Genomic DNA, 24,174 nt, shown 5'->3' on the forward strand with positions numbered 1-24,174 from the left:
TTTTAATAAAAACTTAAAAATTCTGCTCTTGAAAAGAAACCATTAAAAAATTAAAATGGCAAACCACAAATTGAGAGAAAACATTTACTTAGATCCAGAATATATAAAGAACTTACAACTCAACAACAAGATAGCAAACAGCCTAATTTCAAACAACCGGCGAGTATCTGAACACATGCTTTACGACAAGATCCACAAACAGTCAATAAGCACACGAAAACGTGACCACCTTTACTCGCAAGCAGTGAAATGCAAACAGGGACCCCGAGAAGCCTCTGTAGCCGCTCCGAGGGCACGCAGGGAAAGCTCTCAGGCACCGAGTTTCGGTGAGGGCCTCACGCCCCATCTCCCACGTGTCCTCCCCTCTGGAGCAAACCTCTTCCTGGGGACTATCCAGAGCTGTCTGCTCCAAAATGTGACCACTTCTGTGATCCCTCTTCCTCAACTTTTACTTGGAAAACTTTGAAGCCAACAGAAAAGCTGAAAGATGAATTCGATGATGTCACACCCTCTCCACCTAGATTCAACCACTATGTTGCCACCTTCACGCACACATGCACACCCCACGCATGTGCACTCACACATATGACTCTATACGCATGCTCCACACACACCCACACTCTACACATATGTGCACACCTCACACATACACACTCACACATACGCACACACTCCACACACACACATGCACTCTGCACATACACAAGCACACGCCACACGTGCACTCACACATACACACACTTTCTGGCCTGCACCACCTGAGAGTATTCACGTGGGTGAAGACACTTCAACCCAAAGTACTCCAGCAGGAGTTCCTGAGAACTCATCACCACAAAACAACAGGTCTCCTAGAACTCACATTTAAATTCCCTCCATTATCCCAACAGTGTTCTTTCTGGATGTTTTACACCCCAGATCTGTGGAAGGCCCTTCCTAATCAGACTGGTGTCCACCCTCCCACTTCCTCTTGACCCCACTCTAGGTCCCTCTGCCCTCACCACCCATCAGCCAACAAAAGGAGGACAAGGAGAAGGAGGAAGAGAAGGTGGGAGAAGTAGAGGGGAGGTGGGAGGGGCAAGGAAACTCAGTGACTCACACACTCACGGTGGTGACAGACAATTTCTCACCTTCTGTCTACCTGCACACACCTGCTAGCGTCAGCAGCTAACTCAAGCCCCAGCCCACCAAGTCCTCCCCACACAACTCAACCTTGGGTGCCCAGGGGAGTTTCCTGGGGAGACTGTGAGAACACGAAAGCCCAGGATCCTAATTCCCAAGGTACCCAGCTGCCTGGTCCAGCAGTGAGCTGGGTCGCAGTCCTGGTCCCTGGAACAAGGCCCCAGTGGCTCTGAGGCACAGTCCCTAAGGACTCAGGACCTGGCCTGGATTCCTGGGTTCCATGGACCTGAGCATTGGCAGTACCCGGGACCCTAGCAGAAAGGCAGAGTCCCAGGTCCAACTAGTGATCTGCTAAACCAGAACCCGATTTTAATAAGCTCGCTGGGGGATTTATATGTACAGCAAAGAAGCACTGAAGCAGACACTCATTTCTGTTCCTGACTCTTACGGCACGTCATGTTCTTGAAGCATTTCCAATGTTCTCACTGGTCTGTCTCTCCCAACTAAACCGTAAGCACGCAGAGAGCAGAAAACATATTATTTTTCTTTGCACATACCACAGCATATAGCACAGACACTGAAAGATGCCTACTAACACTGGGTTTTCCAGCTGAAAGCAATGGAGTGGCCCAACTAGGCCCCCAGGCCTCACACAGCTCAGCCTTTCCACAATGAGCAGAAAGGAACTGACCCCCACCCTGCTGCCCTTGCCTTCTCTCCTCACTGGGGGCTCGCGAGCCTTCCAGAAACTTGGCACTGAGGACTCAGTTCAGCGGATGGGCATCAAAGGTTCTATTCCCACATGTGTGTTAAGGTCTGAGCAGGACAGTGCCAAGAAATAAAGGCTGAACCCTGAAAACTTTTTGCAAAAAGGGGTCACCCCCAATCAGATACTTCACAAGTCTTTGTGAATGATGAAAAATAGTGTATTTCCAAGCAGTTTTGAAATGTTGCTCAGTAATTACTTCATTATCTAAGAATAACCAGAACCACATTTAACTTATAATGAAGTTAAGACGTTGCAACATGTCTGGCTCTGAAAGCAATTTAAGGACGAGAGCCTAACCGGAGGGATATGGCATGACAAGAACGACCCTCAAGAGAAGTCCTGTCAAAGAGATTGTCACAGAAACTGTATTTGGAAAGCTGCGGCACACTGAGTGCCTTCAGCCCGACCACATCTCCCCTGCTGTGCAGCGCCCACGGGAGGAAGGCAGAGCCATGGCACAGTCTGCACGAAGCCTTGAAGAATCCGGGCCAGAGCTTGGGCTGCCCCAGTGCGAGGGCGGGCTGGCCTTCAGGCCACAGGCCAGACGTACCTGGGGGTCTGCTGCACCTCTGACCACCAGCGGTAGTCGGTGTGGCTGACCAGCAGCAGGATCTGGCACCAGAGCAGCACCAGGGCCGGGTGCGTGGGCACCATGGCGCGCACCCGCGCGTTCAGCCTCTCCAGGCCGTAGAAACTGCTGTCGGCGCTGTCTACCGTGAAGAGTCTGGAGGCAGCGGCTGTGATTCTTCGGAACATTCCTACAAACAAACCAGAAGGAGAACTAAGAGGGAAACATCTTTGCTGCTCATTGTGGCCACAGGAAGATCTTCCAGAAAAAGATACACCCTCGGCTCTTTCCTATACTCGCACATTCAAAGCATTTGGCACTTAGAAAATCAGGCTTTCGAAGCAAAAGCCAGATAGGCTGCTTATCTAATGGAACAGCCAAGGACACTAACATTCTCACTCTCCTGGGTACTCTCCCTACTGTTGTTAGCAAACTGTCCAGGAGCTCCACGCCAAAAGCCGTGCCTGCATGTGACAGGGGACCCAGCTCCATGGAGAGCAGGCGGCCCGCACTCGGCCCCCGGGACAGCAAGGCCTCCATAGGGCCAGTTCTCTCCGGCAGGAGCCTCTCCACACCCTCCTCCTGCCATAACAAACATTTCCTTGGCTTCCAAAGACGTACGGGGGGCCTCGTGGGCCACAGCATGTGCCAGAGGAAGAAGGCAGGCGGTGCGGCCCGCCAGGCCCCACCTCACGGTCCACGGGCCACTGTCTGAGAGCGGAGGGCCATGCGCTCTGTGCACCCAGTGTGGGGCGGCCCGGGGCAGGGCAAGCCCACAGTCAGCCAGCCACAATCGTCTTGGGCGCGTCAGGGGCACACCCAACAGCATTCTGCCCACAGCCTGTGTCCTCCTCCTAGGAACCTAGACAAATCCCTTCCAGGAATTCACCATTTCCTTCTGTCCCTTCCTTTGGATCAATACAAAGTCAGCTCAACACGCCTCTCCCATCACTGGCCGCGGCATCATGATAGCTGGCCCTCACTGCAAGGACCCCGAGACAGATAAACGCTGCACAGCACATCAGGGAAGACAGGGCATGGATGAGAGCAGGCCGAGGGCTCCCCGCCCTCTGCATCTTCACCCTCCTGGCACCACAGCTGGGAAGTCAGAATCTTATTTCTAATTTAGGTTTCAACACATCCCAAATGCAAAGGGGTCCTAACAGAGGCAAAGACAGACGACAGACCTATTCCCTACTACTTTGTGACTGGTTATGCTTCTGATCTGAGGCGGAGAAAGAGAGCTAACAAAAGCAGGACAGTCACGGCCCACAACACCAGGATGGCCTCCTGGGATAACCAGGGAGCAGAACACACATATTCAGAACAGTAGTTCCAATGAGAAGATGTCCACTGCTCGCCTGGTCTCTGGCCCCATTTTCCAGGGTCTTCTCTGGGTGCTGTGTGGACAGCATCACCCACCTCTGGCCCACCCAGCCTGGGCCCGGTCCTTCTCTGTACCCCTCATTACTGTGTGGGCTCCTTGTAGGGCCAATGGACCCAAGGGAAGAGGCAGGCAGGTGCTGCCATGAAGGAATGGGGAGCCAGGCCACAGAGCAGAGGGAATGAGAGAGTACTGCTGTGGGGTATTACTCAACAGGATGGAAAATCATGGTCAGAGCTATGGCTCTACCATTTAGTTGGCCCTAGCACTACATTATCTGGGGTCTCAGCTTTCTTACCTGCAAAATGGAATTAAGAGCAGTAACTGCGCACAGGGCTGCAATAGGATCCAAGAGTAAAACCGGAGTGAAGGGCTCAGTAGGGTGCTGGGCAAAGCAAGGACCAGCAAGCAGGGCTGCTGCTGGGGGGCTGTGAGGAACAGTTGCATGGCCTCTGGAGGGGCCACGAGAGCAGCGAGAAGTCAGGTGGTTCGCTGGGGCAGGGAGACCACAGCAACGCTGTTTTGTTTTGTTTTGTTTTTAAAAATTTTATTTATTTATTAGAGAGAGATCCCAAGTAGGCAGAGCAGCAGCCAGAAGGAGAGGGAGAAGCAGACTGCCCACTGAGCAGGGAGCCCGAAGCAGGGCTTGGTCCCAGAACCTTGGGATCATGACCTGAGCAAAAGGCAGCCACCCAACTGACTGAGCCACCCAGGTGTCCCCACAGCGATGTTGGGGTTTGAACATCCACGATAGTGTGGAGCACGTTGGCCAGAAGAAGCTAGAGTTGGGAGGACAGAAGAAGCCAGAGTTGGGAGGCCATGCTAGGTGACGAGTTCAATCTTTATCACGAGTGTGAGGGGCTGGCAAGACACCAAGTCATAGGCTAGAAGGAGAATGGACATGAGAGCCCAAGGCAGCCAGGTCAGTGTGGTGACCTAGGCTCTGCAGCAACAACTGGGCCAGGCCACTAAGGGGACAATCCTATTGAGCGAGAGGAGGGGGACAGGGAGAGGGACAGAGGCAGAGACAGTGGAAGAGAGAGAACACAGATCAGCATGGAAACCAGGACAGAGAATACTCGATGATAAAGAAAAGACTTCTCTTCAATAAATGGTGTTAGGAAAACTGGATATTCACTGACAAAAAAATAAAACTGGACCCCTTCCTTCACTAACAGCAACTACCTCACCATCAGTGAGACTTAAATGTGGAACCTGAAAGCACAGAGAGCCTGGAAGAAAGCAGAGGGCAAGACTTCTGACCTGGGTAGTGGCAACAATTTGTCTGGCTGTGTCACCTAAACCACCAGCAACAGAAGGAAAGATGAAGATGAACGGGGGGATTGCCTCCAAGTGAAAGCTTCTGCACAGCAGAGGAAATGACCAATGAAATGAAAAGACAACCCACAGAACCAAATACCCATAAATTATACACCTGACAAGAGGCTAGTATCCGAAATATCTAAAGAACTCCTACAACTCAACAGCAAAAAAAACCCCCTAAAGAATCCAATTATAAATGAGCAAAAGACCTACACAGACGTTTTTCCAAAGAAGACACACAGATGGCCCAGAGGCACACGGAAAGATGATGGGCATCTCATCAGGGAAGTGGGAATCCCAACCGTAGCGAGATACCACCCACCACCTGCTAGAAAAGCTAGGATCATAAAGGCAAGTGCTGGCAAGGACATGGAGGAAGGGGAACCCTTTTGTGCTACTGGTCGGCACACAAACTGGGGCAGCCGTGATGGAAAACAGTGTGGCGCTTCCGTAGAAAGTTAAAAAACAGAACCTCCACGTGATCCAGTAATTCCGCTACTGAGCATTTACCTGATGGAAACAAAATCGCATCCCCGTGTATAATAGCAAGACACGGAGACAACGTTAAGTGTCCAACAGCATATGAACGGATAAAGATGGGGGCAAACACACAATGGAATATTATTTACCATAAAAAGGAAGGAAATCCTGCCATTTCTGACAACATGGACAGACCCCGAGGGCACTATGTTATAGGAAATAAGTCAGACAAAAAAAGGCAAATACTGTGTGATCTCACATACATGGGGAATCTCAAAACACCCAACTCTGATGCAGAGAACAAACTGGTGGCTGCCAGAGCCCGGGGAGGTGGGGGGGAACGGAGAGAAGGAGGTCAAGAGCACAAATTTCCAGGTGTAAGTTCTGAGCTGTCAGGTACAACATGATGACCGTGCTTAACTCTGCTCTATGATGTTCTTGAATGTTGCTGAAAGAGCGGATCTTCAGAGTTCTCATCTAAGGAAAAAGAAGATGTCTACCTATATGCGGGATGGACGGTACCTGAGCTTACTGTGGAGATCATTCCACAACAAGCTCACACATCCCCTCACTCTGTTGTGCCCCTTCGGCAACACAGCGTTCTGTGCTCAGTTCTACATCAGTAAAGCCGGGGTTGGGCAGACAGAAGGCAGGGACGCATGTAACTAGGAGGCTGGGAAAAAAAAATGATCGAGCCAAGAGGTGAGAGGCTCAGTCCCCCATGCTCAGGCCTGGTGCCCTCAAGGTGAGGACGCAGGACAGAGCACATGGGGCCTCGCACGCCACTCCTGGTCAAAGGGCTATGGGGGGAGAATCCAGAGGGAAATCCCAGCTTGAGAAACAACAGGAATAAACTCCAGAGACACTGACTTTGAAAAGCCATGTAGTAAACGCGGGCAAGGGAACAAAGGAAGCCGCAGAGCAAGGACGGTAAGACAGGACGGGTTGTTCCCCATTAGAGACAGGCTGATCTGCACGGCAGCAGGCCAGATGGAAAGCCCAACGTGCATGCTGCTCCCCAGTGCAACAGGGACTGGTGAGCACACTCAGGGAAGACTCAAGATGCAAACTGGCAGGAGATGATCAGGGCAAGAGCAGACAGGGGGGGGGGGGGATGGGAGGAAGGGTCACAGGGCTGTTCCTCTTGGTCTAGAGATAAGTCAACCCCCAGGTGAGGGAGGGGTGTGGGCAACGCCTGTGGAGATGCTCTGCCCCCTGGCAGAGCACGAGGATGGTGGGGATGCCCACAGAGCAGCGAAGGCTCTAGAAAGGCCCCTGGCCCACCCGGTGCCCTTGGCAGATGGCTGATGGCACAGCTGATCCTGCTATGACGCCTGCCTCTGCTGTCCGACGCCTGCCTCTGCTGTCCATCCCCTGGAAACTCCTGGCTGTCATCCTTACGGCTTTGCCCCGAAGGTCTGTCCCCTCCGCCCACAGGGCTGTCGCAGGGAAGCAGTCACCCACTGGGGTGAATGAGCCCCTGGGTGGGGGCTGCCAAGAGCTGCACCACAGAAACACAAGCAAAAGGGATGTGGGTCACTTTTAGCCCAAGGCAATGAAGCCTCTTCTCTCTTCCCTCCCCTCCTCAACCAGCGAGGCCAGGGTGCTTTGCCCCAGGCAGCTGAGCCCCAGGAAAGAGAGAGGCCTGGGCTCGAATCTTCACATGGAGAAGAGCCAGCAGGGACCAGGAACAGCCTCCTGCATGGGCACAGATACAAAAGCAGCCCTCTGCTGTGGTAAGCCATTGAAATGCTGCTGTCCCCTTGTTAAAATTGCTCCACGACCTGAATTAACAGGTGGGGAGTGTGGGTACTGGTCCTGGACGGGAGGAGGCGCGGGGCAAGGTCTCGCCTCCCGGTCTTCTGAGCAGCGACCACAGGCTGAGATAGGAAGAAAGCAGGGCCCACAGTCCAGATGATGTCTGATGTGACTGGGAGGCAAGGGAAGCCAGGAGAGTTGGGACCTGGGAGAAGGAACAGGGCCTGGGGCCAAGGGACAGTGACAAAGCACAGATGAGCACCTGAGCCAGGAAGGCTCCCGGAGACCAGGAGCATGGGAAGCAGGGCTGCTGGTGGCAGCCCCACGTCGCTCAGGAATTGCTCTGCACACGGGAGCCACCGACTGCACCATGAGCAACCGAGCAGCGGTGTGGCGTAAGAGAACGAACAAAGGGCAAGAAACAATGGCTGGTTTGCAATCTCGGTTTTATCACGGGAACTTCTAGAGCCTAAACCCTCTCTTCAGGGGAAAGGGGGGCTATTTCGCAGATCTGTCCTAAGGACTGATAGGGGGTACCATCGCGAACACTGTGATTCCCGGCAGGGTGGCCATCCTCGTCTTTGCCCAAGTCTGAACCAAGGCCAATCTTACTGCTGCAGGAAGAACTGTTCTCGAAGATCGCAATTTTCAGTGGAGGGCTGGAATTCACTGTCTTTTTTTTAGGCAAAGCATAAATAAAATCACCAACTTTGTATGTTCTATGCACCTCTTTAACATAGAAGTACAAGATGATTTACTTAAACTCTTACCTCAAAATCAAAAACAGTTAATTCTGCCGCTTAGTATCATTAGCGGAAATGTGGTCAAAATAAACGACATAGAGACAGACGCTCAGAAACACAGACACCTTCTCTGCAAACACTGAACCACACGACAGCAGGAACAGACACTGCGCAAAGCCCACGTGGCCATGTGGCCAGTACCAAGGCCTGAGCTCTGCCCCCATACCCTGTCCTGTCTGATAAAGCGACCACTGGTCACACGGGGCCATTCAAATTTAAGTCAATTAAAATAAATAAAATTAAAAAGTAGCTCCTTAATCCACCCTAGCCACATTCCAAGTGCCCAAAACCACACATGGCTGGAGGCAACTGAACTACGGCCGACACAGAATGTTCCCATGAAGCAGGCAGCCCTCGTGGGCGGTGCTGCCGTGGACCACACACGCTTCCCCTGATATCTGAGCTGAGGAACAGGAGGAGGCAAGGGGGTGAGTCCACGTGCACCTGGAATGGCATGGAACTCCACAGGATGCGCAGGAGGTCACCCCTGTCCAAAGAGGGAAGCAAGCAGCCCTTAGACATGAACGGTGTCCTTCTGCTATCAGATCCAGACCAGTCAGCGGCCAAGTATCAGAATGACCGACATACAAGTGACCTATTACTCATGTAGCTTAAGTCTTTCCTCAACTTTAAACTTATTATAGTGTGTCAGTGAAGCATAAATCAAAAAGTTCTTCAAAACAAATATTCTTCCAATATTAGTAATGAAGAGGGCTTGAAGCTCTTGAGTCCACTTGATAATTAAATTCTGGCCATGCCCCTGTCCGAGGGCAATAGCAATTAAATGAGCAGCCACGAAGACGCCTCCTTCTACATGCCCCCCACCCCTGCCCGCCTCCCCGGTCGCCCTCTGACCCTCACCCTTCTGACCCTCACCTGGGCGCTCTCAGCAGCCATCTGGCAGAGCATGGCATCTCGCCTTTGGGCCTTAGCTTAACATCGCCTCCCAGGGACCCTGTCCTCCCTCCCCACCCCCATTCTGCCTATCGCTGCGCTACTTGCTTCCTTCACAGGAAACTTCCAGACTCAAGAGTCCCTGCCTGTGTATCATCCTCCCCACTGGCCTGCGAGCTCCACAAAGGCAAGAGGCACACCAGCCCTCCTGAGCACCATAGCCCTGGTGCGCGGCCTGCGGCAGGCTCACCTGATGCCTCTTTGCCAAGCGAAGAGAGGCTGGAGATAAGCACAGTCTCCTCCCCTCGGGACCTACTTGGTGCGTGTGCGTGTTTTCATTTGTACTCAAGTAATATGGACACGACTTAAAAGTCCAATAATAGAGAGGGGCTTCTGATTTTACAAATGCCCTGCCCCATCCCTTTTCAGGCAACTGCTGTCCTGCTTCTAGTTCTGACAGTCACCTCCGAAGTTCAATCTGACATACTTTTATCAGCTGTAGCAGCCCATCTATTATTCTATCTGCTCCTCTTGCCCTCATGAGGAAGTGGCCATCGCTCCCTCTCAGCAGGTGCTGCCCGATATCTCACCGGGCCCACGTAGCCCAGCTCCCAGAACTCACAGGACTCACACCGGGGCTCAGACCACAGGTGCCCGGGGGTCATCCTTCCTGCCATGGGGAAGGAGCCCACCAGAGAACAGAGCCAACACAGATCAGAGTTGAAACATGGAAATACTCGACAGGGCAACAGAATGAACACGACTGATGCCGTCATACCTAACAAGAACAGTGAACTCTAAGCAGTCATTCCTTTTCTTGTTCTAGCGTAGGACAGGGTCCTCCTGAGTGATGGTTCCAGATTCTACCCTATTAGAGATGAGATGTACCTCACTCATGGCACCTATCCATTTAAGTTCCATTTTTGTCCTACTTAGTTACCTCTGTAGCCTCTATTTCCTGTTGTGTCAACTTTAGATAGGACTGTATAATCCCCACAATGCAAGATGAGATTAGTGACCCTTCTGTCCCTCCACCTTCTTCTCTATCTTCCACTCCCAAATTAAGTTGGTTAGTTTCCCTTTTATTTTTCTTAAAAATAAAAACATTTTCATTCTGTTCTGAAACCAAAATTAGATAAGTCTTCAATGTTTTATTCACACATTGACTTAAACTCAATTGAAAAATCAAATAGCATTTATAATTATGTGAATATAGTTTCCCACAAAGTCAAGAAACATGAACAACATTTCCTATATGTCCTTGGTCACGACCCCTGAGCCACTTAAAGCAGCTTCTTAAAGTCAAGGCTTTCAATCAGACTGATTGTTGAAAATCACATCATGCTTTGGTTTGCTTTGTATTTGGACCATGACTTCCTTGCTGTTTGTTTTTCCTGGAGATCAGAACTGCCTCTCACTTTTCTTGCTGAAAGAAGAGCGAGCAGTAGCCCATAACTAAAGTCTTCCAGCTTCTCACCCATTTAATCTAAGCCAAGGCATTCTTCTCAAGAACACTCATTCCTCTTTAGAAAGGACTGTCCTAATATGGACTTCGTGCTTCCTATGCATGCTGCAAGGCTGCCTTCTTGTGACTCCTCTCTCTTGGGTTCACTGTCCTTTTTAATTCACAATCACATGTGAAAGTACAAAAATATCTTGGGCTTCCAAATGTTGAAGAGAGGAGGAAGCCCTCAGGTTTACTTTTTCTCACCAATAAAACATTTTCAATTTTTTAAAAATTATATGACTTTTTAAGATTGTATGACTTTTCAAGATTTTTAAAAATTGTATGACTTTTTATTTATTTAAGAGAGAGAAAGAGAGAGAGCATGAGCGGGGGTGGGGGGAGCAGGCTCCCCACTGAGCAGGGAGGCCGACATGGGGCTCCATCCCAGGACCCTGGGATCATGACCCAAACCGAAAGCAGATGCTTAACCGGCTGAGCCACCCAGGTGCCCCAACAAAACCTTCTCAAATGTACATTATGCACCACAGAGCTTACACCAGGCAGCAAAGTCCCTACCTCAGACAGCATACAGTACAGGACGCGGAAAAAACAGATGCTCTGTGAAGACCAGTCTGAAGCACCTACCAGACTTGAAGATGTGAATCAGACACATTAGCAGCGTGCCTAGCTCTTGACAATAGAAAGTATGTTGCTGTTCACTCATTTCCACTTTGAGCTGCTTTGTAACAATATCCTCCAAAAGAATGCCAACTAGTTGTAGTAGAAACCTTCAAAGAAAGGGAAAAGTCTGACATCAATTAGGTGACTGTTTCAGGGCACTTACATGAGGTCTACTGTAAAAATACGTATGTACGGTAGACAGAGCTGGAGCAAAAACCTAAGTAAACAAAGTGCAACATTTAATACCATCTCTTTGTATTAAGTCCCTTTCCCTCTCTGTATTACCTGCCTCACTTATGAGATGGCAGTAAACATATCACCCGCAGGGCAGTTAGTTTAAAGCCCTGCAAACCATGAAGCATCACAGAAGTCCAAGACAACAATCCACGTAGGAATTTAGTGCATGATCCACTTCAGCCCCCCGCTTAGCTGTGGCAGAGGGAGCCACAGGCTACCTCTGTTTGCTGAATCTGCAAACAAAAGGGTGTTGGGCAGGTTTACCGGATTTCTCTTCACAAATGCACAGGCACCCCCACCAATGACCAATAAACAGAAGGCTGAATGGATTTTCCGTGGGCCCGCCTGGAAGGAGCACAGCTGCATAAACCACACTCATGGGACATCCCACCAGCTCTACCTCACTCCCCGGATCCAGGGAAGGTGGACACACACTTGTCTAGGCAATAAGCATTTACTAGGCGTGACTTTTGATCTACCCTCAAGGAGCTTCCAAATAATTTGTGAGGGTAGACACGATTTGCTACCACAAGTACACCAAGGGGACACAGTGGAAACAGTCACCCTGGCAGGAGGAAAGATTTTATTACTGATTGTTTAGAATGGCACGCACACATGAGAATAAAAATGAGACTTTTAGGGGATTTTCAGAGATTTTTAAATTCTTTGCAGGCAACACAACACGCATCCTTACTGCTGGCACCTAGGTCAGACTGGCCTCAGCCTGCACTGCCATGGTGAGCCACTATGTGGTCCTTAACAAGGATACGGGACTGAACTCTAAGACATGAACCCAGTGCCACAGATGAGGCAGGTCGGGAATAGAAAGCATACCCACGCAGACTACTTTACCCCCAATTACAGCACTGCAGCAAGATCAGGAGCTACTGCAGACTTACTGTTCACAAAATGTGACTTCCTAAAGGCCATGGGATGGGTAAAGACTTGAATAGACAGCATACCTTGAAAACGTTTCCTCTGGCAAACTCTTGATTTGCCTTCCTTCACTATGTTCTTCCGGTGTTGAAGTACTGTCCCCGTCTCTTAACCTATTAATTACTGGACAGCAGATTAAATATGGGGAGAAGGAGAGCTCCTGAATACGAGAGAGAACAATATCTTCAGTTGACTGGGAAATCAGAACCCTCAAAATGGCTAGGATTCCTGAGATCCACAGTTGAACAGTGCTTACAGATGCCTAAAAGACAGAAAATAAGTGACAGTTAAATAAAAAGAGAATAATAAAAAAAAAAAACTTACCATAAAGCTAGTATCACAATAAAAACAAACGAGAGAATCACATTTTTCCTGAGTGCCAGTCTCATGGATGAAAATTACCCCTATTTTATCATTTTATCAATAAAGCCAATAAATTATCATCAGTTTAAAAATGTGGTCCCAGATAAGCAGCATCAATACCACCTGGGAACCTGTTTAAAATGCAAATTCCCGGGACGCCTGGGTGGCTTAGTTGGTTGGACGACTGCCTTCGGCTCAGGTCATGATCCCGGAGTCCCGGGATCGAGTCCCGCATCAGGCTCCCAGCTCCATTGGGAGTCTGCTTCTCCCTCTGACCTTCTCCTTGCTCATGCTCTCTCTCACTGTCTCTCTCTCAAATAAATAAATAAAATCTTAAAAAAATAAAATAAAACAAAATAAAATGCAAATTCCCAGACCCTACCCTGCCAGTCTGAGTTCCCAGCTAACTCTGATGAACACTTCACTGCACAGTCACACATCAAAGGGGTCACCACGAGGCAAGACACTCACCATTGTATCTGGAGTGACAAACATACTCCGTAATAGCATGTCCACGGGACGGAGGGAGGAAGGGGCCAGAATCTCAAATAAAGTATTTAACACTCCAAGGGCTTCATGAGAATCAATGTGCATCTGTTGCAGTTAAACATCACAAAGCCAAAAAAAGGTCAACATTTCTACGTCAAGTTAGGCACCTGTAGGCCAGATGACCTTGACCATCCAAGCCTTACCACCCCTGCCTTTAAAAGCGTCCTTAGTAGGGAACCAGGCACACAGTTTTTAGAACACTGTAGCAGCTACATTTTACCCACAAGGGAAATCTTTTCATTTAAATTTTTATTATATAAACAATGTACATTTTCTGTAAAAGATTGAAACATTTAACAGTATGGAAAAACCAGCTGGAATCCCAGCACTTGATATGAGCACTACCCACACTCCCGGACCGTCTCTCATGCCTCTCTCTCTATACACACACAGAATTTACCGATAGGAGAAATCACACACACTCTTTTCCTTTCTTTGCTTTATTTGCACCCCATTCCTACTTAAACCAAAAGTTAATAAACAGGCGTACAGCTGACTTTTGAGCAACATGAGGGTCAGAGGCACCCACCCCCACAGAGCTGAACATTCCTGTGTAACACTGGCTTCCCCAAACGAACTACTACTAGCTTACTGACAACCAAAAACTAACCAGTAACAGAAACAGCTAATTGACACATATTTTGCATACAGATTACATACAGCATTCTTACAATACAGTAAGTAAGAGAACAAAGTGTGATTAAGAAAATCATAATGAAGAGGAAATAGATGACAGACTGTGGGTCTGCACAGTTCGAACTCATGCTGTTCAAGGATCAACTGTATTTCTCTTAATCTTTCTCCATGTTCCTATAATCCTATATCCACACATGTAGAGAGGTTTTTGTTTAAGTTATTTTGAAATATCTTGTTATGAACGTCTCTGCTTTCTTCCTTAAAAATGGAATGGAATGGAGAACTCCCAAGGCAACAGAATTTGAAATCTAACGTTTTTAACGGATGCAAACTATTCTGAGCTTAGTGTCTCCCTCAGTGTGTTGAAGCAATGCCTTCCTGCCGGGCTCCGCTCTTCCCGCAGAGCGCGTCCCTAGCCAGGGAGCCCGTCTCACCTGTCTGGAGAGATGCGCTCTTCTCAGGGGACCCACCTCCATGGTCAAGAGAGCCACTGGAGAGCTTCCACACTGCTGGCATCCACCCCGGCCTGCACCTGCCCCACCAGCTCTGCCTCTTCTGGGTCTTTAGCAGGCATACACGAGACCCACAGCCAGGGCCAGGCCCAGCCCTATGAGGGCAGTAACCTCTGCCTTTGGCCTCAGTGTACGCACATGCACTGCCTGACCTCTTTCCACCTCTGGCTGCCACATCGCTTCTATTCCTTCTCAGAGCCTATTTCTTGCCTAGGCCTCTCTCCCATCACTCCTGAGCGAGGTTTCCACACCCATCCAAACCGCTCCCCGGTGTCCACCAGTCTGCCAAATGCATGGGTGGCTCCCAGCTCATGTGCTCAGCCGGTGAGCAGCTGAGAGCTGACTCCTCCACAAGATGCCTTCCTTTCTTAGCTTCGACACTGCCACTCACCTGCTCTTCCTTCCCTGCCTCCTCCACAGGCTCCGCCTCTAAGCTCAGAGCTCACCTTGCCCTCCTTCCCAGCTACACAGGGTCCCACAGTTACCTCTTCCCATCCCAGTGTTCACCTCTACTCAGCTCCATCTTGACAACTGCAGACTCGTGCATCCAAACGCCGACCTCAGCCTCCCCAGAGTGCCTCCCAGGTTGCCGGCCACACACACCCAGACCAGGATCTCTCCTCCTCATCCCCCCATCTCGGCAGATGGGAGGCCCATCATCCATGAGCGCCCCTCCTCCCATCCCTGTGAAGTCAGGCCAAACTTCCCAGCTCTGCTCCACACCATCTGTGGCAGGCAGTTACTACTCGCCCCTTCACTCCTCACCCTGGGGCCCACGACCTCCGTGCCACAGGCCGGTGCCCCTGCTCAGCCCTCAGTCCCACCCTGCGGCGATCCTCAGCCCCCAAAGCACACCACGCCACTGCTTTGTACCAAACCCCTGACAGGCTCCTCCAAGTCCTCCACACCAGCCAGAGAGGCCATCCACGGCCCCCAGACCCTGGCCATCCTCCCTGCTCCACGCGCACGGCCTCTCAACATTCTCTGATCACAGTGGGCATGCTCCCATACCTTAGGGCCTGCACTGCTGCTTTCTCTGCCTAGAAAGCTCTTACCCAGGTCAAGCTTACACAAACTGAGCAACACAGCCCTGCCTGGACACTGCCACCTGTTGTCTCTCCTTGGCCCACCCCACACAGTGTCTGCTGTCTGGGGTCTCACACACGTCACCGAGTTACTTCTGTGGTGGATCTCCTCCACCTCCATCCAGTGAAACTGTGACTCCCTGGGGCCAGGCTTTTCGCCAGCTCTGTTCATTCCATATTGACTGCTTGTACTGAAAAGGGCCCCCACCATTGTGCGTGCAGCGTGCACCCGCACAAGCCACCCAGCGGATCCCGTGTGGCAGTTCACACGGCTTCACGGGGGTGGGGGTCACCTGCACAGTCACCAAGCCTTCCAGCCCCACCTTCCTTAGATTGTGTACAAGACAAATGAGAGACTGGAATAAAGTTTCTGGAACAGTGTTCTAAAAATACAGATCCACAGGCATGGAACCCAAGACCATGTTAAAACACCACATTCACTAACTTATCAAAACTGCCCTCTGTCAGTGTCACTGGAAGTCAAGACTCCCTCCCTATAACGTGGCTGCTCGATGACAAGTCCATCAGGACCCAGCATGGAGCTAAAGCTACGAAGACAGTAATGACTACCGCACCCTGTCTACACATTTGCACCAGCTGCCAACAGTCACGGACACTGCCTGTCCCCCAGAGTAATTGCTTCCTCCACTGGGACAATTGGGATGAACCAACAGTACCTCCTGGCCGCATCCAAAGCACTTGAGGCCCAGAGGCCTGCTGACCACTGGTGAGGTTCCTGGCGGGGCAGCAGTGGCACCCCCTGCCGCCCTGGGACACCAACACTGCATTTACGAAGGTGCTGCTGCACCTGCACAGGGCACCCTATCCTTGGACACCCAGTGGCAGACATGGTTCAGAAGCTGTATCGAGTGGGCTCCATGCCCCATAGCATGGCCATCACCTCACTCCACTGCAGTTATGGAAACACCTGATCACATTGCTCAATTACAGAAGTTCTGCTTAAATGATGGATCACAGGTGATCAGGGACAACAAACACCTCAAGATCAAGTACCAATGCCTGTCTGAGCAGAACGAGGGCAGGAGGGCAGCCAGACGGGAAAGGACACGGCTCTGGACCAAGACAGGCTGGCTCCGCCTTGGCCCCAGCAATCTCCGGCCATGCAGCTCTGGGCAGGCGTGGGCTCCGCTCTTGGGAAGCAGGAGACACAGCAACCCAAGAAGGTCACTGAGAATGAATGAAATCCTTGCCCTGTTGAGTGGCACTGAGGACGACCAGAAACTGAGTTTGTTACGACTCAGTAAAATGCCAATCCCAAGTGCCATCTCCTACAGGAATCTTTGCCACTTAGGAAGGTGCCCCAGGGACCCCACAGAATGAAGCAGACGGGGACAAACCTGCTGCTTGGCTAACATCGGGAGGATGACGTCGGCGATCTGCCGGGACAGTCGCTTCCATTTGTCTTCGTTCTCCTTGTGGCACTGCTGCAAGACCAGGATGAACATCTCCAGCACCTGCAGGGGGAGTTGGGGGGGGTGCGGTCAGAGTGCTCACAGATCACACGTGCCTGCCTGCTGCACAGACCCCAGCTCAGCAGGAGGGCTCCACGAGGCAAACACGATCCCTGGTGAGGGCCTGATGTACCCAATGCCAGCCTGGCCCACGGGACACGGGACACACGGGAAACCAGAAGAAAACGCAAGGGGCACACTCCAACTGCCCACTCCTTGGGAACACGAGCTATCATTATATTTCTATGCTTCTATGGGGTTTACAAGATTTCACAATCAAACAAAAGGCACAAAAAGAAAATCAAATTTATACTAACCTTTGAAAAAATGCAAACACAGCCCTGACTAGCCCGCAGATGCCTCCTGACTTTCGTCTACATTTATTTCAACCCTGATCTTCGCAAAGCTAACCTCCTACTGAGCCGCACTTACTGTCAGAAAAAAGTTACCCAGGGTCGAGCACGAATTTATGAGTGATCAGTTCTGAGCAGAGACAGCTAAATCTGTTTTGGTAAATAAGTTTGATCGGCACACTGGTTGGGACAGCTTTTGTCCCGAGCAGCCAACCTGGATTATGGCAACCAATGCCCAAGAACAGGCAAAACTGAAAATACTTATCAGCTGCTTGTTGATGAAAATGCCCGGCGGCCTGGCCTGTTCACCAGGAGTACTACAGAGAGAGCCAAGCCAATCCAGGCCCACCCTGTAAGAAGCCTGCGCCGCTATAGCCATGCCTCGGCTCAGTGCGCTTGGCAGCATTCTCCCACAAGAGGGGGGATCTGCACTCCATTCTGACTCTCCTCGGCAAATCCTAGCCGACCCTCTCTGTCCTCTCAAGAAGCAGATGACGAGCTCCCCGAGTACACTCCCCGGGCCTCCCTTCAACCCAGGGTGCTTTGTACTTTTCATTGTAATTATGGGATTTAATTAAACAGTAAGCATTTAACTAAACATTACACAGATTAACCAAAATGAGAATGCATAAAGAAAGTGTCTCCACGAGAAAAGCTTAGGACTTTAATATTCAAAAACAGCTACCAAGAATTACGCAACAGCGAGGGCCGGCAAGCGTGCACGCTAAGAGTGGCGGCATCACTGTGAGCTACATCTCTGCACTGAGGCCCCCTGATCGGCCCGAAACTGCTCCACCTTAAGGAAAACAAAACCTCACTCCGCACAAAGGAGAACAGCCTTGCCTTGCTTCAACACGTGGATGGATGTACAAGCTAAAGTCTTCAGATTATTTCAGATGTGAGGGTTTTTTTTTTTAAAGATTTTATTTATTTGAAAGAGACAGAGCACAAGATGGGAGAGGGGCCGAGGGAGAGGAACAAACTCCCTGCTGAGCAGGAAGCCCGATGAGGGACTTGATCCCAGGACCCCAGGATCACAATCTGAGCTGAAATCAGATGCTTCACTGACTGAGCCACCCAGGCACCCCTCAGATGTGGGATTTTTCAAATCATCTTTTAGAATTCTATCATTCTGATCAATGGCAATTAACAGATTTTGGAGAAGAGGGTCTCCAATTTATTAACGTCCTTGAATGACCTAGTGACTGTCAGCCAGGTGGCAGTCAACGTCCCTAGGTGGCCATACAGCTTTAAATCAAACCCCACAAGCCTAGCCCTCCCTGGCAGCTCCCCAAACTGAGCGCCCCGGGCAGCATGAAGGATCACCCGCGAATTAGCGGACAGTGGGCCACAGGTCATTTCCTCCTGCCCCTGCTGGGACTGCCCCCTCTCTTACCTGATGATGCTGGACGAGTCTCAGCAGCATCGACACCACCACCTCTTTTTGGGTTTCAAGCTCTTTTCCAGCGTCGGCTTTGTTGGTCCCTCTCAGTACAAAGAGGTCATGCACTATTGGCTGCAGAGCTGGAATGGCTGTGGGGCACAAAAGGAGGGTCAGAAGGATCACAAACCATGAGACTGCAGACACAGCTTAACACCTCCAAAACGTGTCCAAAAAATAAAAAACCCTAATCCGCGCACAGCTTCTGATACGGGATGCATTCAGGCTAGCCCTGAGTGCTATGAATTATCAGTGTGCCACCACGGAGGCCACAGGTCTTCCTCAGACACTTCCTGATAACTCCATGAGATCTTAAAAAAAAACTAGGGTGTCTGTCATGTAACATCACTTCTGACAAAAAGAGACACAATTCAAAAGTGAAATTCAAACTAAAATCTTCTAACTAAAAGTAGCAACACCCTATTCTAATGTGTACTCCACTTAAAGATTTACCTGAAGAGATGACTGTGTTTAAAGTATTAGGTTTCTATGCCGATTTCAGTAGTAACTCACTTTCATTAGATAATGCCTTTCCCCCAAGCTTTGTCTTTATCCAACCAAGTCTTCCATAGAAAGTACGAGGGTTTGGCTGCCCACTGATTTTCTATCCAAAGACCCTCTAATCTAGGGGGCTTTTGTCATCCCTCTATTTGACATTTGCACCATGGACAACAAATTCCATACGTGTCCAAGTGTGAACTTTTGCTGTGGCATGAATCTCAGCCCTTGTGAAGCCATGGCAAAGGCGACTCCAGAGACTGTGAGGATCAGATGGCCCTGAGTGTCTCCCTCTCAACACGTTACCTGCTCTATCACAAGCATGTGGAACAGAGAAGGCTGCACGTCACAGTGCCCTCCCCACATGTGGGGTCTGCAAAGGTCTGAGGAAGTCCCCCCACCAGGTTCAAAAGCCTACTGTTCCTGACAGTAGAGCCAGAGAGGAGTCAAGAGGAAAGCGCTGAAAGATCTGTTTGAAAAGTTCAACGATTTACAGTTTATTCTTTGAACCGCAGTCTCCTTGCGCAGGTGGGGCCTGCTTGAGAGTGGCACACTGTCTGTGCTCCTCACTGAGGTCTCTGAAAAGAGCCAGGCAGCACAGAAGGACCTTCCCATACCAGGACACAACACACCAAGTGTCCTTCCAAAAGGTGGATTTCTCAGTTTCTTGTATTTCGTGTAATTAGATGAGAGTGTTTATGTCAGGCTCTATCTGTCTCTCAGATCACCTTCCTGCTTTTCTTGTGTTTTGACCTTAGAAGATTATAAATTCCTGAGATATGGTGGGGGGGGCGCTCTCTCCCTTTTATGACATCTCTAAGCCATGCATACGTGTACACACACACGCACGCGCGCGTGCACATTCATGCACACGCACAGAGGCACACACACAAGGCACACACAGGCACACGCATACATGCACATACACACATGCACGCACACAGAGCCACAAAGCACAGAGCAGCCATGGACACAGTTGGAAGTTGGTGTAATGAAGACTGACACTGTCCAGCACATCATTACTGACGACCACAGGGAAAGGTTTGTCCCGTTACCATGTGTCACAGCCTTCCTCCCACTGGCCATGATGCCATCACACAGCTGAATGATTTTAGGAATTCCAATGATCTGTTTTGAATGATAGCGTTCATAAGATAGTAATACCAGGAAGAAAAAGATGTTTGGAATAATTGCCTCTGATTCCCTAGAAACAAAAACATCCATTTAGATACTTCCTTTTAAAAATTAAGATGCATGATCAATATAAACAACATGAAATTACTCATGATTCCAAATTGAGAGCAAAAGAGAAAGTGACAGAACAGGGGGGCTGGGCTGGGGGATAGTGGGGAGAGACTGAGGGGAGGGAGTGAGCAGGGAATGAGGGGAGAAGGAGGATGGAAGGGAGGGGTGAATGGGGAGGGCTGAGGGAGAGCCCCCAGAAAGCACGGGGCACCCTGAGGTACGATCTTCTGAGCTCTCTTCTTGCCCCTTTTCTCTTCAATTGAAGAAATTAGACTCCAAGGAGAAAAAGTAACTGGTCTCAAATCATATAGGCAAAATGTCACCTAATTAGAGTAAAAAAATACTGGGTCTCTAGTCCCAAGGGACACTGAGAACGCATCGGTCTTCACCTACTTACAAAGGACAGCTGAGCCCAACTACTCATGAAGTTAGTCCAGCTGACCCCCGACAGCATGGGTTTGAGCTGCGTGGGTCCACTTACATGCACGGTTTTCATAAATACAATACTGAACTATAAACACATAGTGCCTTCCTGACGTTATTGTAAGAATACACACGATACACAGAACACACAGCATGCAAGTTAGCCGACTGCTGACGCTATCGGTAAGGCTTTTGGTGAACAGCAGGCTCTTGGCAGTTAGCTTTTTGGGGAGGCACAAGCTAAACGCAGATTTCTGAGCACAGAGGGGTGGACACCCCTGACTTGGGTTGTTCAGCTCAGACACTAGAGAGATCTCATCTTCGTAACTACACTCACACACCCGTCACTGGCCCAGGAGAGAATGTTAAGGCTTCACTGTCCAGCAAGGGAGCTCTGCGGCCCCTCTCAGGTAAGTACACAGTAACCGCGTTTGCTGAACAAAGCCACATCTAAAGCATGTTCTCTCTAAGAAGTTCAGAAAACGATCAGCGTCCCAGCCAACGGGACTGCATTACCCATCTGTTCTCATAATTAAAGGCTCTGAAATGTGAGAACGGACACGTCTAATTCCAGCTGCACAACTATTTCTAAATGGGTCTTGAGACACTTATCAATTTTTCAGACAAATAAAAACACACAGCATGTTAATCAGAGTTCCACTTAAAAAAAAACTAGCAAAAATGTTCATAATTCTTTAAAGTAAATGTTCATCTTAATAATCTAAAGTCCCATGTAAGTGCATTAATAAGGACACAGAGTCTAAAAGAACAAAAGGCCATTACCTGAACTGTCCCACTTCAATGTATTCAAACTGCTTCAGCACGAATCCAATAAACACCTACATGAAAATAAAAATTTTCACATCAGTAATTACAACATGCAAACCAGGTTGCTTTTCTCCCTACTTATTTCTGTCCATTTTTAACCAGTTCCTGGCAGCCAACATGTGTGTGCACACAAGAACTCAGCCGTATTCTATCAGACGAGATGACTCAGGACGCCCCACTGAACGGTCGGGTGGGAGCACCCCGGGAGACACGGAACAGACCCACAGAGACACACACAGGGCTGGCTCGCTCTGGCTCCCCACCAAGCAGCACGGATGCCCCGAGACCAGCTGGGTGAGAAGACGCCCACGTCCACTCACCCTCTCCCCCCACACCCCGATGTTCAAAGGAGCTGATGCAGGAAGGCTGCTGTCTGACAGGGAAGGGGACCCTGAGAGCACAGATAGCTCTTCAGGACTAGCTCAGAGCCAGTACTGTGTCCAACTCTGTTTCAAGCACCTACGCTCTCCCAACCTCAAGCTTGGAGCTTACGCACCACTAGTCTGCTCCCAGCCCCAGGGCACGACACAGACACAGACCAGACGCTCTGCAGACCACGACGGGAAGTGAATTAAATGGTCTGCCTGTTCTTGCTTCCTATGGTCACTGTACTGAAACCCTCAGGACTGGGGAGAAAGGGCCCTGAGTGACACAAGCAAATCCGAACAAATATGAGTCTAGAGCACTCATGGCAAGAAAAGACCAGCAGCAGCCCGGGAGAGGGGGCCTGGGAGGCAGCTGTGCAGGAGCTCTGAAGCTGGCCCCTTGCCATGTCCACGCATCAGGTGGAGGCGGGAGTCACACAGACGGAAGCACCAAAAATCACAGCATTTCTAAGAAGACAGTCTACGCAGGAAGACTGAAGAGAGAATGTGATCACCCTGAAGCCAGCCCAGGAAGAGAGCAGCCTCTCACTTCCGCAGGAGAACATCGAGCTCTGCCCGTGAGAAGTCAAGACTGGATGCCAAGGAGATGGTGGGGTGCACCCCTTGCTGTGGGCCCCAGATTCTGCCCAGAAAGCCCCCAGGGTACCCATATTCCTCACGCCCCAGTTGGCATGCCCCTGCCTCCCCCTGGGCCACCACCACCCGAGGCTTCAGATAAGGCCTCTGCCCGCCAAGACTCGTGTGTCAGAGGAAAGGGCATGTTGTCCCTGACTGCCCTCCAGTGAGCATCTGCCCGAGGACGGCAGCAGGCCTCCCAGAGGATGTTCTGATAATCTGGCAAAAGGAGGATGAGTCCAAATGTCAGCCACCATGAGGCCGGTCCTTTAAGCCCTCCTTCATCAGAGGACGGCTTCCTACTAGGCCGACAGGGAGATGAGCATCCTGAACGGGTTTCCTCGTTGCTCTGGGCAACAGACCCTCTCAGGTGAGTGCTGGTGGTAGCAGGATCTACAGACACACCACGTCTACCAAACGTTTCCCGCCTCACTTAGGAAAGGAGGCCAAGGTCATGGCCCAGCAATGACAGTCACATTTCCATGACTCAGAGACAACTTTATCTGTAGCGTCCCAGGGGCCTAGGACTCTGGAAGCACTTCCCCACAGCTGAGTCCCAGCTGACCACGGCAAGTCCACACTGTGTTGGCCAGACAGGTGCCAGGAGGGCCTCTTGAGACGTGGCACCAACCCCCACTGCCTTGTACCAAAGTCTTCTTTACAGACAGCGCTGATGTCAGCTTGTTTGAAACTAGATGTCAGAATTGATAATCTGTTCAAAATAAGTCCCTGCATTTTGCAAAAATGCCCCTCCCCCCAAGACTAAGTCTTAACTGTATCTTAAAATTTAAATCCCCTTATCTTGGGGTGGGGAGGGTAACGGCCACCGGGAGCCAGTCCCACCCAGGCGGCTAGCCCAAAACCCGGGAAGGTGCAGCAGCGCAGGCCCGTGCCCTGGAGGCAGCCTGCAGGTTCTCACAGGTGACTGGTGCTGACTCGCCAGCAGCTAGGGCAGAAAGAAGCCGCCAGGGACCAACCTGATCAGAGTCCAGCAGACAGTAATTGACCCGTAACTGCACCAGCTGCGCCAGTAGGTCCAGCACCTGCCTCTGCAGCTGCACGGACGTAGTGGTCGTGTACTGTTTTAGAGCCTTAATAACCAGAGGCTCAAACAAGCGGATGTGATTATGAATAGCATTCTAGGGAAAAAAGGGGAAGAACAAATCTTAAGTTAGTCTTCAACTGAAAACTTGAAGCCCCCGACCTGGGAGGCGCCAAGCCCCGTCCTCCCTTCCAGCACCCAAGCCTGCCGCCTCCACTCACCTTATCTGCGCGGTTCTTCGTGGCGCTTGTGAGGTTGGTCTTCAACTGGGTAGACACCTTCTGAAGGACATCAAACCACCTGCCGAATGGAAAAACGGGAGCAAAG

At 50.3% G+C, this 24,174-nt stretch overlaps 1 protein-coding gene across 5 annotated transcripts in view; it reads right to left on the reverse strand.

The window, feature by feature from the left end:
- HTT (huntingtin) overlaps positions 1-24,174 on the reverse strand; it is a 134,842-nt gene that overhangs the window by 33,114 nt on the left and 77,554 nt on the right. For all 5 annotated transcript variants that reach the window (XM_032855925.1, XM_032855922.1, XM_032855917.1 and 2 more), the window contains 10 exons: positions 24,069-24,147; positions 23,783-23,944; positions 21,760-21,815; positions 20,364-20,512; positions 18,766-18,902; positions 16,903-17,019; positions 13,234-13,356; positions 12,426-12,661; positions 11,191-11,333; positions 2,439-2,646 (listed from right to left, as the gene is read on the reverse strand). In XM_032855925.1, coding sequence (XP_032711816.1) covers positions 2,439-2,646; positions 11,191-11,333; positions 12,426-12,661; positions 13,234-13,356; positions 16,903-17,019; positions 18,766-18,902; positions 20,364-20,512; positions 21,760-21,815; positions 23,783-23,944; positions 24,069-24,147 — 1,410 coding nt within the window. The remainder of the gene's footprint in view (positions 1-2,438; positions 2,647-11,190; positions 11,334-12,425; positions 12,662-13,233; positions 13,357-16,902; positions 17,020-18,765; positions 18,903-20,363; positions 20,513-21,759; positions 21,816-23,782; positions 23,945-24,068; positions 24,148-24,174) is intronic.

This window comes from Lontra canadensis, unplaced genomic scaffold (assembly GCF_010015895.1).
Source record: "Lontra canadensis isolate GAN:19392208 unplaced genomic scaffold, GSC_riverotter_1.0 scaffold1, whole genome shotgun sequence".
Lineage (NCBI taxonomy): Eukaryota > Metazoa > Chordata > Mammalia > Carnivora > Mustelidae > Lontra > Lontra canadensis.